This window comes from Halictus rubicundus, chromosome 5, assembly GCF_050948215.1.
Source record: "Halictus rubicundus isolate RS-2024b chromosome 5, iyHalRubi1_principal, whole genome shotgun sequence".
Lineage (NCBI taxonomy): Eukaryota > Metazoa > Arthropoda > Insecta > Hymenoptera > Halictidae > Halictus > Halictus rubicundus.
In genome coordinates, this window is record NC_135153.1 from 11,782,783 (window position 1) to 11,799,640 (window position 16,858).

General features: G+C 46.3%; 1 protein-coding gene and 1 long non-coding RNA gene across 5 annotated transcripts in view; one reads left to right on the forward strand and one right to left on the reverse strand.

Moving 5' to 3' along the window:
• LOC143354397 (uncharacterized) overlaps positions 1 to 16,858 on the reverse strand; it is a 532,419-nt gene that overhangs the window by 89,970 nt on the left and 425,591 nt on the right. The gene's annotated exons all lie outside the window — the stretch shown is intronic.
• Kdm3 (Lysine demethylase 3) overlaps positions 1 to 16,858 on the forward strand; it is a 365,285-nt gene that overhangs the window by 49,998 nt on the left and 298,429 nt on the right. For all 4 annotated transcript variants that reach the window (XM_076788423.1, XM_076788426.1, XM_076788424.1 and 1 more), the window contains exons 2-3: positions 12,179 to 12,433; positions 13,944 to 14,057. In XM_076788423.1, the coding sequence (XP_076644538.1) occupies positions 12,179 to 12,433; positions 13,944 to 14,057 (369 nt within the window). The remainder of the gene's footprint in view (positions 1 to 12,178; positions 12,434 to 13,943; positions 14,058 to 16,858) is intronic.

Sequence of the window (16,858 nt, forward strand, 5' to 3'; positions counted from 1 at the left end):
AGCTGAGGAACACTAGGATTATTGTTACATATATTATGGAATTATTGATGCACTGTAAATCGGTAAAATAAGTAATTGTTGGTGCAAAAGCTGATGTCGAGTTAATACCCGTTAACGCGTTAATACGTTGACGCTACTGTTGGGACCAAAATGGTTTATATGCGTCAACCTAATAGTTCGATCGAGGAGTTCCACAGTGTTTGTCCGTTGCAGAAAAATCCGGCAAATCTCGTAACAGAAGATTCGACCAGGCTCCTCTTTCTAGAGAGTCCTCTCTTTCTGTTGGCCAGCTGGGAGAGGGTCGCGCTTGCACACGATTGTTTCCTTTCTCCTTGCGTCAGCGGGCCCGGGACTGCGATCACCTGAAAAAAAGTGACGCGGCCCGTTGCATGCCGATGCACCTGGAGCACACGGGTGCACACCGGCGCGCTGCGCCGCGACGTTTCGCCATGGGGTCATACACGGCGGCGGTGGTCCATGGGAACGTGAACATTGCTCGCGAGTGTTGCTCGTGCACACGGTCGATTTTCGAGGCCGCGCACAAGCACTACGGGCAATTTGTTTCGCGGTCGCTTTTCGAACATGCCGCGGAAAATCGAGCGGTGTATCCGATTAATTGGAATAGATTCGCCGAAATTGGAAGGCTGATTGAATTTTAGCCGCGGTTGATTTTCTGTTTCCCCGGATTACCGAAGTGTGAACCCTGCCGTGAGTTAATTGGATGCACGGCTCGGCAAGGATCGCGCAGGCACCGGGGCTCGTTTCGATGGACCACGGCGAAGGCTGGGTTCCCTGTGACCCTAGGCTCGAAGCCTTCCACTCAAACGCACGGATCTGTGAACAGATACGTGGTGGTTCGTTTTTCGAAATGTGGTGGGCGGGACGGAGAGTAGCAGAGAAATTTTTTTTATTTACTATTACTATACAGTGAATTCTCGATATATGCCAACAACACGGGTCTTGTCAGCGTTGTGTATCGTACAGGAGACATACCCGAGCCGTGTTATGTTCACACTCCTCGACGTCCGAAGCCCCACACCGGAATTCCGCGACATTTACTATCCAGGTCTTGGTGACATATATAGTGAAACCACTGTACTGCACTTCGTTCAAAATGTTCTGCGTTTCCTGCAAGAAACACGAGTCACGTTATAAATTTATTTCTTCATTGAACACTGAACCTAGCACGGTCGAATGAGCGGTTTCATGAAACATTTTTTGTAGCTGGCCAAGAAAGTCGGGAATCCTTGGTAGTTAAAAAAATCTGTTGGTGTTGGGAGGGTGAGAAGGAGGCTCAACAAGAAGCGGAATCCCGCGGTCGATTTAAAAAGCGATCGATGTCGCCGAATTCGTTAGACCCTCTGTTCGGCTAGCCAGCAGGATTGGGGGTTGGCAGTGGCAGATGAGGGGGGGGGGGGGTGGGGGTAGGTGGTCGGGCAAATTATCGAAGCGTGCTCGAAACACGCCCCAAACGCAAGACACTTGATTATCGCGCGGGTGATCGATAAAACCCGTTCCCGGGGCGTCGGTTGATCCCATCAGGGTTTCGACTCCGGGGGGTGAGGGGGTCGATACCGATTTGGTCCGGGTATCTCTAGGCTCAGGCAGAGCCGTCGAGGTGGCCGCCGCGGGTGGGTATACGCGGAGGAAGAGGCGAGAGTGCCTAGCAGAGCACCAAGAGTAGGACGAAGAGGAAGAGGACGGGAAGAAGGGTGGGAAAAAGAAATAGCCCTTCGCAACACCTGCCAGTCGTCCGGTTCTCTTTCTCTCTCTCTCCCCGTCGCTGTCTTTCTCTGTCTGGCTGTCTCTCTCCGGTGTTCGATCGTTGGCTGTGGTGTGGAGCCCTGAGCCGGTGCCGGAGCCGTAGCCGAAGCCGGAGCCTGAGCCTGAGCGCTCTGTGCCCGGCCAGAAAGAGGTCACCGCAGCCAGAGTCACCGAGCGCTCTCTTTTCCCATCCTCCTTCTGGTGTGTTCGCGGTCCTCGTTCGCCGCTCCTCTCTCCACGCTCTCGGCCTATTTCCGCGGAAAATACACGAGCCTCCCCGGTGTATGAAAAGTGCGCGCTGCAGCGAAACAGGGACAAAGAGGAACGAGAGAAACTGCGCGCGCGGGGGTGATTGCGGGAGCTAGACGAGCGGAATGGAAGGATTGGAGAGGGACCGAGAGAGAGAGAGAGAGAGGGAGCGAGAGGGGGGGAGACCTAACGACGCCACGAGGAATGGAAAAAAGATCTTTTGTCGAGAAGTGCGCGCCTCCCTCGTGTAACCACCCCCACACGCCCCAACCCCGGCCACTCGTAATTCCCGGGGAAATAGGGTTCACGTTTCGACGAGAGCTCGTCCGCGTTCATATATCTAGTTTCTACCGTGCGTATCACTGCGCTCTCATACCCCCTGTGCAACCTACCTCCCTCTCTTTCTCTCTCTCTCGCTCCCTCTTTCTTCTTCTTCTATCTTTCTCCATCAACCCTTCTTTTCTCCGCTCCTCTCTTTTTTTTTGTTTCTTCTCGCACCGCGCGTTTTTCCGTTTTCCGCTCTAACGAGTCAGCTGGCCGATTTTTCGTCGGACAACTTGAGAATTTCCCGACGAGCGGACCCCGCTTGAAACGGGTGCGGAAAAGTGTTTCTAAAATATGCAGCTTCCTTGGCTCGGCCGCGAGACACCAGCCCGCGTTGATTAACCCCGTTTATAGGATTGTGGGGTCGGGGACGCTGTCTCTCGACTTTGTTCACGGATTTCGTTTACCGATTTGCGCTGACCAGAAAAAATTCTTGTCTGTTGGAAAGTTCGATGCTCTCTGACTGACTGTTTCCGTGAATGAAATACAAACACTTTGAGCGCCGATCTGAACCAGTTAGCTGTTGCGGCCTATTTGCAAAATGTGCGCCTAAATTGCGTCGCAAGTATTAAGCGATGACGAGTATACTCGTCAAACACAGAATATGTGTGGCAGTTATAATATAGAATTAAGTAGTATGGAATATTTCAAACATCTTGAAATTTACGAATATATTTTAGCTTTCTCTAAAATTGTAACTACTTCTCACGCATGACGAATATACTCGTCATAAAACAAAATATTGCTGTATTTCTTCTTCACGAGTATACTCGTAAAAAACAGCTAACCGGTTAAGAATCCTATAAAACAAGAGTAATTTATATTAACCCCTTGCACTATAACATCGAGTCAGGCTCGTGATGGAGGTTTCGAACTCAATCCACTGAATGTTCTTTATTGCGGCAAAAATAATTTTGTTATTTTTCTTCTACAACTGATATCAAAATCTTCCCGGCGGTAAATGCGACCCAGCGGCAAATTAAATTGAAATACAGTGTTTTCTCGATATATGTCAACAAAACGGGTTTTGCCAGCGACATACATCGTCCAGGAGATACTATTATTTACTCTCGACCCGTATTATGTTTACACGCCTCGGCGTTCGAGGCCTCTCGAACTTCGCGGCCCCTTACGGGGAAATTATTCCCGCAGTAGTGGGGATAGTTCTGCGACTTTTATCAGCCAAGTATTTGCGACATATATCGAGAGAAGACTGTACCTCTGGATCGTTAAGGGTTGAAAATGCTAAAGAACCATAAGGGTGGAGAAAGGGCGTCCGCCAAGGGACAGAACATGTGCGAGGTTCATCTGTAAAACCGGAAACGTTAAGCGCGAGTCCTGGCACTTTAATCTTCCGTCCGCCATTTCACGGAGCTGTCTCGCGATTCGAGATGGTTGAAAAAAATTTGAGCGATCCCGTGGCATCCGGCCGCGACTTCGACTCCGACGAATGCGAGAGGGAGAGAGAGAGAGCGAGAGAAAGAGAGAGATGGTTCCTCATTGTTTCGTCGCGTTTCGTTTCGTCTCGTCGCGTTAACAACGTCCCCCGCGAATACTGGGGGCTGTTGGCATAAAGGGGCCAGAAAGGGGAACGTAGGATTCTGTCGCCGGCACCATTCTTCCGTTTGCTCCCCCGGTGCCGGGGTTTATTCCGCGTCCTCGCTGCCCCGAATCCCTCAGTGTGTCATTAGTTTTGCCTTTATTCGCCGCACGTGCTCGCGGCTGCGTCCCCTGCCGGCGCACAATGCGTTCTCGCCCCCGAGAACAGGTCCGCACAATGCACCACCGCACGATGCTTTGCATCTCGATATTGCTCGACCCGATTCCCCGCGAAACCTGCGCGCGGCCCACGATTATTTCGAGAGCCTGAATGGAAAGAACGAACGATCGGACACTGGTCGAGGCACACCTGCGGGAAATCGAGCCCCGGTTGCGGTCGTTCGGTCCTCAACGGATTCGACATTTCACCTGTCGCCCCTTCGTCCCATTAGATTCCCTATTTTTGCATTCTGTTTCATCTTTTGTTCGGTTCAGCTCTCGAATAGAAAAGGTCTCAAATTTTACAGAATCGCTGTACGTGATTTTTGGCGTTGCCATATCGTGAAACGTGGCGCATTGAACGTGGTACGCGTGAATTTGTTTCAATAGTTGAACAACATTTGGATTTATTTCGATTTTAATTGCTCAATTTAATCGAAGAGCTTCTATTCAAATGGCTCTAGTACGAACTTATCTAATGAATGCGCTTAACACATTTCAATCGCATATTTTACGTTCACCTCCACTGTTTAAGAGAAATTACTATCATCTTATCTAATGAATTTATTTGAAACATTTTAATCGCATATTTTTCCTTCGTCCACCCGTACTATTTTATAAAATCGACGAAATTGTGTAGCGGCTATGAGAAGACGATAATTAATTTCTGTAGACGCACCGAGCGAAATAATTATTCTGGAAAAAATGTCAACGCGACTGTGAACCCACCGTTGAACAGGGAAAATACTTATTTCGCCTAAAATGGCACGTGTAACGCAGGGACCAATTTTTGATGCCTCGCGTTAGATTAGTTTCCAAAAATTCGCGTAAAGATCCCCTGGTCCGGCGCAGATTAAAAAAGCGTGCACAGGGGGCCGTCGTTTGAAAGGTACATTTTCCGCTCAAATTTCCGCGATGCACTATGGGGGCCCGACACTGAAAGCCTCGCTTCCTTCGCGTCGCGTCATTACCGTTATTTAACCATAATGAAGGTCCGTGACGGACGGGTTTTTTTTGCGCAGCGAACGAAAATGGGAGCGGATTCCTTTTCTCGGCCGGCGATTATTATCGAGCCTGGAATTACTATCTCGGTTCTGGAGCGGACGGGGATAAGTCCCGAAATTAAAAGAAACTCGGCATTCGATCGTTCTATTATTAGAGAGCGAAGCATTATGGCGCAAAACGCGGCATACTCGACGATTCCGAACGGAAGGGTGAGAAGGGGGTGCAGGGAAAAGGGGGGTGAGGAGGCGCCCATTGGTTCCATGCTCCCGTTTCCAGTATTTGACGGGGAACTCGATCCAATATTCGATCGACAGACGTCGGGATGACGCAAGCTACCCTTTGATGCTGCTTTCCGCGCGAGTGGAATGCAGGCTTGTTTGCCGCATGAAGCCAACTTTCCCTGTGTCCCTGTATTCCGGTGAACGACGCCCTCCCTCCTCTAGTCCCCCCTTGCCACCCCCATGCTTCCCCTCGATCGCCCCATTTTCTCCGTTCGAAAAGTTCGAACTACCACGGACAAGTTTGTTCCGCGATACGATCGAAAGATGCCGGCGCGACTCTCTTTCCTCTGAACTCCTCTAGCGGGGGTTAACGTTCAAGGTCACCGGCCATGGAATTAGAATACACCCCCGTGAACCTAGCCGGGAGATTTTCGTGCTCTGAGTGGCACGATGGCGTTCGGAAATGGGGAATCGTGTGCCGTCTGGCAGCGATATCGGTAGATCCGCTTGAAAGCTACCAGGTCGTTTTTAAACTGAATAGTTATTTTCTATTTTGATTGACAAGCTAGCTATGGCACCCGTTTTCTATTATTTGGTTTTTACTTATTTTCTGGTAGTGGTTTCTATTGGTGTCAATAAACTGCTAGTCTCTACTCCGGATTGTGGCCATTTCCTCTGATTCAATTTTTATTATTTTCTGTTACCAATATCTTACTAGATATATCTTTGTACCTATAAAGTAATAAACTTCTGTAATTAATAGTTCTCCAGAAAAAATATAAAAATAGTCAATTTTTCTGCTTTACACGTGAAACCTCCCTTTAGGGCCTCCCGATTTCTGTCAAGTACAAAATCTATTATTTGGTTCTTACTTATTTTTTGGTAGTGCTTTCTATTGTTGTCAATATCAATTTTTATTATTTTCTGTTACCGATATTGTACTCAAACATTCACAGCCCTGTACTTGAAACATACACTACACTTTAAACAGTAACTATGACAGAACCTTAACAACCCGAATTAATTAGGGTAACATGTGTACATACGTGTTCAATTAATTGAACAGTTAATTAATTACAGAGCTAAATGAACGACTTATCGATTTGTGTAACATGAATTGTATTGTGCACAGATCAATTTCGATTAAACTGTTGCCTACTGGAACATATAGAGAATACCACAGGTTTGGATAACCGAGGTTCTACCGTGCTCGCAATTGTTTGAATTGAATTTTTATGCATATTGTTTCTACTTATTGAAAGAGTGAACATCTACCTACTGTACTTTCAATTACTTCTGTCGAATGTGTCTGTTCATGGTTTACCATTTCTACGGACTGTCAGAACGAATATCCAGTGTACGTTCAATTATCTCAGTCGAACTTGTCTATTCATTGTTTGCCATTTCAACTGTCCGTACAAGAACAAATGTCTACTGTACTTTCAATCATTCGAATGAAACTTGTCAGCTCATTGCTCGCCACTTCTGCTTACTGTCACGCCGAAGTACTCTCAATAGTTTCATTTAAACGCGTCTGTTCATTGTCGACCATTTCTACTTACTGCAGGATCGAATGCTTCAGAAACATGTCAGAAATGAATTTCGCCGACAACGATTCACTCTTGTACGTCATTCTACTATTTTATATTTTCTTCCCTGCGTCTTCAGTATACTTTTCCGATTTGCTGTTTCACGTAGAGCGATTCCAGCGCGATTTCAACATCCCGTGATTCGCTAATTGATTTCTGCAGGAAGAGTCCGAGCATTTTCCGAGTTCCTTGCACCCTCGGCGCATTTACTCATAATTACCGAGCATGATCCGCGAAATCCGGAGGAACCCCGGCGTTCGCGAAAGGGCAGCGCGCAAAAGTGAACGTGAGCACGCGAGACGCTCGAGAACAGCGTGCAGAGGCCGGAGAGCCGGCTCTAACGTAATTCTTAATGAGCCCTTACGCAACGCGACGTCGTCTTCGTCGTCGTCGTCGTCGTCGTCTAACTGTTGATTCGATCCCACTCGAGTCCAATTGCGACGGTTTTCACTCTCTAAAAATCAAATACAGCCTATCGTTGCTCGAAACAGATCCACGACTCGATCATCCTCGAGCAGAGAAAATCCGTCGAGCACCTGCAAAACCATACAAAAGCCTGAAACACCGTCTCAGTCGCGGACCTAGGCGTGACAGGTCGAGCTTTAAAAAGCAAGAAAACAACGTGTCGGTTATCGGTAGCCCGCGATCTGGGGACAACGAGGCTTTTTTCCACGCCTCCGGTCGTCGTTACGCCGCTCGAAAGTGGAAATGACAGTGATTAGAGTCACGGAAGGCTCTAACGGGGGTTGGCGAGCTTCCGGCGCACCGTCGAGCCCTCGTGCATTTTTCCTCGCGCGGCAAGAAATCCGCTCGCAAGGCAAATCTCGAACTTCAAGGGGGATTCTCGTGTAACTGGTCAAAAAAAATCGATTTTTCGGTGTAATTTCTAAAAGTAGAACCTCAAAAATGCTATCGCAAAATTTTATACTGGAATTCATCGAGATGACGAAACTTGTCTCATTTCAGAATTTTAATAAAAACTTGACACAAAATATTCAATTCATTAACACAAAATTTCTTGCTTATGGATGTATCTTTGTAACTATAAAATAATAAACTTCTGTAACCAATAGTTCCCCAGAAAAAATACTCAAATAGTCAATTTTCCTGCTTTACACAAGAATCCCCCCATAAGGGCCTCCGGATTTCTGTCAGGTACAATATCATTTTTCTAGTTTTTAGACGCCTCTTTGTACCCACAAATTACGAAACTTCTATAAGTAATATTTTCCCAGAAATATGTTAAAATATTCGATTGTCGTGATTTACACGAGAATCCTCCCTTAAGGGCCTCCCGATTTCTGTCAGGTACAGAATCATTTTTCTAGTTTTTAGACATCTCTTTGTATCCACAGATTATGAAACTTCTATAAGTAATATTTTCCCAGAAATATGTTAAAATATTCGATTGTCGTGATTTACACGAGAATCCTCCCTTAAGGGCCTCCCGATTTCTGTCAGGTACAGAATCATTTTTCTAGTTTTTAGACATCTCTTTGTATCCACAGATTATGAAACTTCTATAAGTAATATTTTCCCAGAAATATGTTAAAATATTCGATTGTCGTGATTTACACGAGAATCCTCCCTTAAGGGCCTCCCGATTTCCGTCAGGTACAGAATCATTTTTCTAGTTTTTGGACGTGTCTTTGCACCCACAAATTACGAAACTTCTATAAGTAATATTTTCTCAGAAAAATGTTAAAATAGTCGATTGTCATGTTTTACACGAGAATCCCCCCTTAAGGGCCTCCCGATTGCTGTCAGGTCCAGAATCATTTTTCTAGTTTTTGGACATATCTTTGTACCCACAAAATACGAAACCTCTACAACTAATATTTTCCCATAAAAATGTTAAAACAGTCAATTTTCCTTTTTCACACGAAAATCCTCCCTTAAGGGCCTCCCAATTTCTGTTCTCGCCGCTTCTCGATCGAAAAATCAATTCGGAGCCGACCAGGTTTCGTGCCTGGAACGATTATCGGGGCTCTCTGGTGGGAGTCGTTCGGCCAGCGGATTAAAGATCCCGAAACTCGGCGTTCGAAGATGGTCGATAACGAATCTGTGGGCCGCGTCGTGCGCCGGAGGGAAACAATAACACGCGTGCACCGTTCCGGTCCGCGTCCGAGACAAGAGGAACGCGAAACGAACCGCGACGGCGCGCGTCGCCACGAGGTCGAGGGGAAAGGAGGTGAATCGGGGTTCAACAACGACGCGTGGAGGGGACAAGGTTCGGCAGCCTGGTAGGGGAAGGTTGTGGTAGGTCGCGAGACCAAAATGGCCGACCCGTCGTCGCCATGGCAACCGGTGGGCGGGAGCTAACAGCCCTCCGGAGGCGGGGCTTATTATCCCGGCAGCCATTACGAATCCCCACTCCGAGAGCTATCGCCGTCTGTCGGACGAATGCTCAACTACCAGGCTTTGGTTTCCCCGCGCTTTTAACGGACTCTCTGATCTCCTTTCAGCCGAGATTATCTTGATCATCCTGCCTGCATGGGGATCTATTTCTCTGGAAATGGAAATTGGATGCACCGGTCTTTGGAACCGTGTTGATATTTTTAAAATGATTTCTGTTTGTTGATGGAAAAGGGCGAGGTTTATAGTTTCATTCGATCAATTACATATTGGTCGTTCTAGTATTGGCAACCCTCGAAAAAAATTATTTGTTGATTGTAACAGTTTGATTTCACCCACCTGAAATGATTTTTGACGGAGAAAAAAATGTTTTCTTACATCCAGATTGAAGGTAGATGGCTCTAATAAAGACAGACCATGGAAAAAGTTGGTTACAATGTTGTACTGGGTTGTATTTTTATAAAATCGTACTCGAGAAGCTAGAAGAAAGTTATAGTGGTCGGTTCCACCCTTAAACATTTTTTCCTTACTTACGAACTTAAAGGAGATCGTTTCAATGTAGTCACCGAACAAGAACAATTATTTACAGCTGCGTTCTGGGTCGTAACTTCATGAAAGCGTACTTAGCAAGTAGATCAAGATTACACGGGGTAATTTCAACGCTCTATAATGATTTTTATCGAACAAAGAAATTCTTTCTTCTATACGAATTGGAAGTAGATCATTCCAGCATAGCCAGCCCACAAGAAAAATTACTAGCAACTTCCCTCCAGGTTGTGTTCGTGTAAAATCATATCGAAGAAAATAGAACAAGATTATAGAGGGTGATTTCGCCCCATTAAAATGATTTGCGACGAGAACAATGTTCAACAATCAAGATCGAAAGTGGATCATTCCAGCATAGTCGGCCTGCAAGAAAAATTACATGCTCGCGCAGAAACAATAATTTCGAAGTTGCTCGAACCGCGGCAAAAATTTCACCGGTGTTATCGCGACATAATTATCAGCGATTCGCATAGCAATTAGCCGGTGTGTTTGTACGTTAATTATCCGCGTCATCATTGGACGCCGGACTCGCAATTATTCGGCCGGCCGGGTTCGAATTTCGAGTTGGGGCTGGAAAAAGGGGGGGGGGGGGAGATAAAAACGCGAGCAAATAACAAACCGGGAGCGTGTATCCGCGGGCATCAATTCTGCCCCGGGAGCGAGGGGAAATTGTTGGTGGGGACAGCTTATAAATAAAAAATCGACGACGACGCACTGCCTCCACGCCCCGTTATTAACATTTATGTTATTTGCGCGGCGGCACCGCGTCGATCTCGATCGCGCATTAATATTTATCCGGCAATTAACTCGCGGACGTCTTGCAGTCCCGCATAAATACCGGCGTGTCGGCTTCTGCGTGGTTTTCATCGCGATTTTTGCTGCATCGATCGCTCCGTCCGCGTCCACAGAGACAAATCATCCGGTGATTATGAGTAGCGGGTTTTGCGCATTTATGCCAAAAACGAGTAGGAAAGATATAAGAGAATTTAGAGACAGCGATGAATTGTTTTCAATTTACTGAAATTAGTAAAATCTTTTTACTCGGCTCCCGTCTTCCACAACCGAAGCAGAACATTTTTATTTTGCATAAAGCACCGCTGATTAATTATGAATCTGATGTAAGTCATACATATTTTGCTCGCGATACTTTCGCAATCTGAATATATTAAAAGATATCTTTGCCTCGTGGAAGAAAATGTTTCGCAAAATATGCGTTCTGGTACAATTTTATGAATAAATGGACTTACCCCGTTCTCGTAATTACCAGCACGTATAGCGGGGGGAGACAAAGTGGAACGATCGTTCTCTCGAGATCGATGCAGGTTTGGTGAATTTCTGAGCATCTATCGATCGGGACGGGTCTGTCGATCGCGGGGCGGAGCCGTGGAAAGACTCGGTCAATTTTATCAGGACAGTCGGACACGGTGATTGTATTTATTAGGCGACTCGCAGCCAGGGCAGGGCAGGCCAGGCCGACCTTCAATTAGCGAGCGTTCGGCGACGCCGCTCGCCGGCGTCGAATTCATCGCGTTAACGAAGCCCCGCAGTAAACCGACCGTGAGAATCCGCCCGTAACACCCCCCAACCCCGCCATCGTAGCCCCGTTAACGTCGATCCAGCTCGCGGTTTATGAATAATGGATAACGTTAATCGGACAACATCAACCTTCCGCCCCCCGACCCGTGTTTTCCGACCTGGTGCCGATTTAAGGGTCGCGACCGGACATCGATTATTGTTGCGCCGCTGCCCGCGATCTAGATGCTCTCGAGCGTCGATGGTACGCAGCTTCATAAATTAACATTAGCATATTTCCTCAAAATTAAAGTCCTCCGCCTTCAAACCCGTAATTCTGTTCCCAATTAACCCCCTTAGCGTATCGTTTTTCTCTCAGCTGTAATAAACAGAGATCTGAAAAGATGATAGTCAGAGGGAGCAATATCCAGTGAGTACGGGGGTGTGTGGTAAAACTTCCCATTGCAATTCTTTGATTTTTTCGTTGCATTAAATCCCGCATGAAAATGAAAATGTATGCAATGACGAGTATGATCCTCGGAAGGTACGGACGCCGCCATTTTATTACAGGGTTGTGAAATAAATGATACTTTTTCGAATATTTTGAACACAGGCTGCTTTACCGAAAACTGTAAAAGAATACGTGTTTCCTCTTTCTCTTTGCAAATAATTGGTTACTTATGGGTACACCTAATATATAAATATTTAAAACCTGTTCCACTGTTCTGTGCTTCTCCCACCCCTTTCGCCACGAACACATGGATCTGATCCAGTGATCTAGCTGGTCTAATCTAGCATTGGCTGACTGATTGGCTTTTGGTTTTTTTCTAACGGAGCTTGATGGTTTTGTTTCAGATCCTCGTAGAGTACGACGACGTAGAGTGGCAAAGAAGAGAATGGCTATCGCCGCACAGGGACGCGGTGTTCTCGTTTTTCCTGGTGGAAAAGGGTCTGAACTGGGCCGAGCGACCTGACCCCAGGCATGCCAGCCTCATCGCCATCGATCATCACAACCACGCGAATAATAACCACCACCACCATCACCGTATCAACGGGAAACCCTTGAGGGGCGCCACCGCTGTCGCGAACACGGTCGCCTGGCCAGCCCTTGTAAGCGAGCCCTTTTTTCTTCTCTTTAACACGTCGGAATGTCAACTTAGCTCTCATAAAAATTCCTGTACGTTCTAACCCCTTCCTCATACACGTACCTGCTCCTTGAACCCGGCTGGTTCGTGCACAGCCTCTTCGACCATATTCCTTTTTTAAATGATCCATCAGAAAATCGACGCGAAGCAAAAGTTCACCGAGGGTTCAAATTTTCAGTTAAAAATTTAGCCTGCTGCTAAGAGGTCCGTCTGTATATTTAAAACTGAATAGATGTCCAGTGTAAGGGTACATGTTAAATTTTATTAATTTCGCAGAAGGTAAAACAGTTCGTTGCTCACAATGTAACAATGAAAGAATCAGCTAGTATGTCGAATTTTAATTTTTCAAAGAAGATGAAGGAGCTTACGTGACACTAAGCGGCTATATTTAGCAACGAATTGTCTTCACATCTCATAAATTTCACGAAATGTCACATACGTCTATCTAGCAGACACCCGTTCTATTATTTAGTAGGCGGGCACAGTTTTCCTAAAAGAAGTGCTTCGGTTTTCGCAGCAAGGGTTTGAATTATATTATTCGGAATTATCTCTACCTTACACATTCTTCCTGTCGTTCAATTTCCTTGACCGTTCCATTATTCCCACCACAGTCTCTGCAGCCTTACATTTTTATCCTCGAACCTACAGAAGCGTTTCAATGTTTTATATCACCCGAACTCTATGTAAATTCTATAGCACGTACGATTTCCTCTTACTCTGCTCGCAGTTCCGATTTTTTAATAAAACAGCGAGCTGCCGCCGCCGCCGCGGTCGTCGATCGGATAAGAAACGCAAAGTGCCGCTCCGGTGTGTCGTCGAAGCGATTTCAGTCGATCGGTCGCGTCGAAAGGTGTCGGTTCTCGCGAGAACGCGCCCGGAAGATTGCAGTTTCGAATTTTCCAGCGGAGCGAGCGCGAATGGTTCGCAGTTTGCATAGAAAGTGGCCCCGCGATCCCGGTGTCGTCTGAAGAATCGGTCGTATCCCCGGGGCCGCCATTCTGCAGCTGTGTTTCGCCACCCTTCCTCTCCCTCTCCCTCTCCCTCTCTCTCTCTCTCTTTCTCTCCCCCCTCTCGCTTTCAGTCGACGCGAGTTTTAATCGTAATTAGCTGGAACTTTTAATTATCTGTCAGGCCGACACTCGAGCCCCGACGGTTATTTCCTCGGTGTCTGAGACGCGGTTCTGATTAAACGGCCGAGACGACGGAAACGCGGCTTAATAAGCGAGATACGGCCGCGCGGGCACCGGCACCGGGCAAATTAGATTCGTTAAAAAATTACGCGTCGCCACGTGGTCGCGATTCCTTCTCCTTCCCCTGCTTCTGCACCTGCTCGTGCTTTCGCTTCTGCGACTGTCATATCAATTCGCCGAGATCTTAATTCGGCCCTCTTGTCGCGTCACGATTGTGCCCGACACAACACCGGCAGAGGTCTAATTGCGAGAGCTCAAACCTCCTCGACACTGATTCTGTTGCAGACATTCTACCCCCTGCTGGCGCGTGCCGAGCTCCCCGAAGACGCAATGCCGCTCGAGTTCATGCAGGATCGACGAATCGACTTCGTCGATTACTCGAAACTCAAACCGTTCACCGTGAGTATCTATGCCTTTTGTCCTGTCACGATAGTCCGAGAGGCCAGAAACTCGATGGAACATTCGTATCGGCACCTCTGCGCGAGATGAACACTTCTACACGCTCACACTAGTTCATGCAACCTTCAACATGCTACTCAACTTCTCGCAGCACCTGTACTAGCCGCGTTTAAATTTTTATATGCAATAAAGAAGCTCTGTACAATGTCTAAAAAATGTTTTGGCAAGTTTTTGACGTAGTTAAACACCCATACTAGTTCATACGACCTCCAACACGCTACTCAATTTCTACTAGCCGCGTTTAAATATTTACATGCAGCAAAGAAGCACTGCACAATGTCTAAACAATGTTCTGGAGAGTTTTGAACGTAGTTAAACATTCATACTAGTTCATACAACCTTCAACACGTTGCTCAACTTCTCGCAGCTTCTGACTAGCAGCGTTTAAATTTTTGCATGCGGTTAAGAAGCTCTGTACAATGTCTAAAAAATTTTTTGGGAAGTTTTTGACATAGTTAAGCATTCATACTAGTTCATACGACCTTCGAAACGCTACTCAACTTCTCACAACCCTTATGATGAAACCACAGCAACTGTACTAGCCGCGTTTAAATTTTGACAAGCAGTAAAGAAGCACCGTACAATGTCTAAAAAATGTTTTGGGGAGTTCTTGACGTAGTTAAGCAATCATACTAGTTCATACGACCTCCAACACGCTACTCAATTTCTACTAGCCGCGTTTAAATATTTACATGCAGCAAAGAAGCACTGCACAATGTCTAAACAATGTTCTGGGAAGTTTTGAACGTAGTTAAACATTCATACTAGTTCGTACAACCTTCAACACGTTGCTCAACTTTTCGCAGCATCTGACTAGCAGCGTTTAAATTTTTACATGCGGTAAAGAAGCTCTGTACAATGTCTAAAAATTTTTTTGGGAAGTTCTTGACGTCGTTAAGCAATCATACTAGTTCATACGACCTTCAACACGCTACTCAACTTCTCACAACCCTTATGATGAAACCACAGCAACTGTAGTAGCCGCGTTTAAATTTTGACAACCAGTAAAGAAGCACCGTACAATGTCTAAAAAATGTTTTGGAAGTATGCGGCGGTTTGGACAAACCGTCCGAGGTGGTCGCGTTAATCAACGTCTAAGTCAGGTCCGAAGTTGTCTGGAACGAGCCGGTTACGTGGCCCGTGTCATTTTCCTGACTGCTCGCGATAGAATTCCCGGCCGATTAAGAGCCGTGCGAGTTTCGGGGCCGGGCTCGCCCCTCGAAACTTAGTTCGTTAGGGCGGCGGGGAAACTTGCTGTAGGAAGTTTCCGAGGCTGTTGACCTCCTCCTCCTCCCTCGCGCAGCCCTCTGGGAGCCGTTGCTGGTTCGTCTGCGAGAAATCTTTCCGGGGGACGACGATCCCTCGTTGGCAGTCGAAGCACGCCAATAGGTCAGCGCCGAACTTGCCGACAGTTCGCGAGTGTGTCACACCGTTCTCTCCCTCTCATTCTCTCTCTCCCTCTCTCTCTCTCTCTCTCTTTCTTGGTTTCTCGCTGCCACGCTGAGTCCGGCAACTTCCGTTTCCGAATGACGAGAGCACCGCTCTCGAATATTGGTAATTTTCGTTGCTTAGCCGTGAGACCGTCGCGCGATAAATCTCTGCGAGTGACGTGCATGGCAGCTCTCGCTTCAGCCCCCAATTAAATGGCAAATTGACAGCCCGAATGTCTCCTCGTTTATGCATGAGCGACGGGTCCTTCGTGATCCAGACGGAAACTGATCTCCCGGGATATTGGTCGCGCCGGATCCGAAAGAATATCTGCCCCGATAGAAGAAATTGTATTACTTATCACGCTAAGATTCCCTATTAGACTGCTCGTCACTGTCAAACTTGGCTTCATTCATTTTTCACTCTTGCTCGCTTTAATCTCGGCATACTTTTAGATCGTGCTCCTCCATTTTTCACGTTATTGCCTCCGTTCTTCGCTTCTTATTAGCGTTTATTCAGTCTTCTTTGATGCTAGTTGATTATTCTACGCTAGTTTGGTCGGTGATTCGCTCTTTAATAAGTTCCCTGCTAGTTTCGGATCAAGCAGAGAGCTTCACTTGCGATCAGACGGAGGATCTTGTTCCCGCGGAGGTAGTTTGATTATCTAGAATGGAATTCATTGGGAAGTTCGCTAGAGTTCGACTATGTTTGACTTCTGGATGCTGATGGAATCTTCGGTGGGTTCAACCAAGTTTTATTCGATTCCAAACTGTATCTATGTATCTATGACCACCGATGTTTGCACAGTTACTCACAAGTTTCTCCGCTCTCGTCTGAACCGGAAGACCACCAAAAATGTTCATGATTTCGTCTGATACAGTCCTGAATGCATACAACACATTTCCGGCTTGTTAAAGTAACAACTACACCGCGGGGTTTATGCATTCGTGACAAAAACGAATAGGTGAAAAATGAAAATACGATATAATTCCTTACTCACTGAAATGATTAAGCTTCAGTGATTAGAACTTTTTTGTAATTCGTAATTTCCTAAAAAGAAAAGGAGAAAATTTATATCTATTGTATACCTATATGTTCTTCAATAGCTGTACATTAAAAACACCAAAATAGAATTTTATTTCGGTTTAAACGAAACTAATAATATATTTATTAGACTCTGTTCAGAATCTTCGTCACGAGTATGACTCGACATTGTAGGGCAAAGGGTTAAGAGAGGAAGTGAATACTTATTGAGATCCTGTTTCTTGCAATTGACGCATATTATTTTTATTTTGCATAAAGATCCGCAGTAC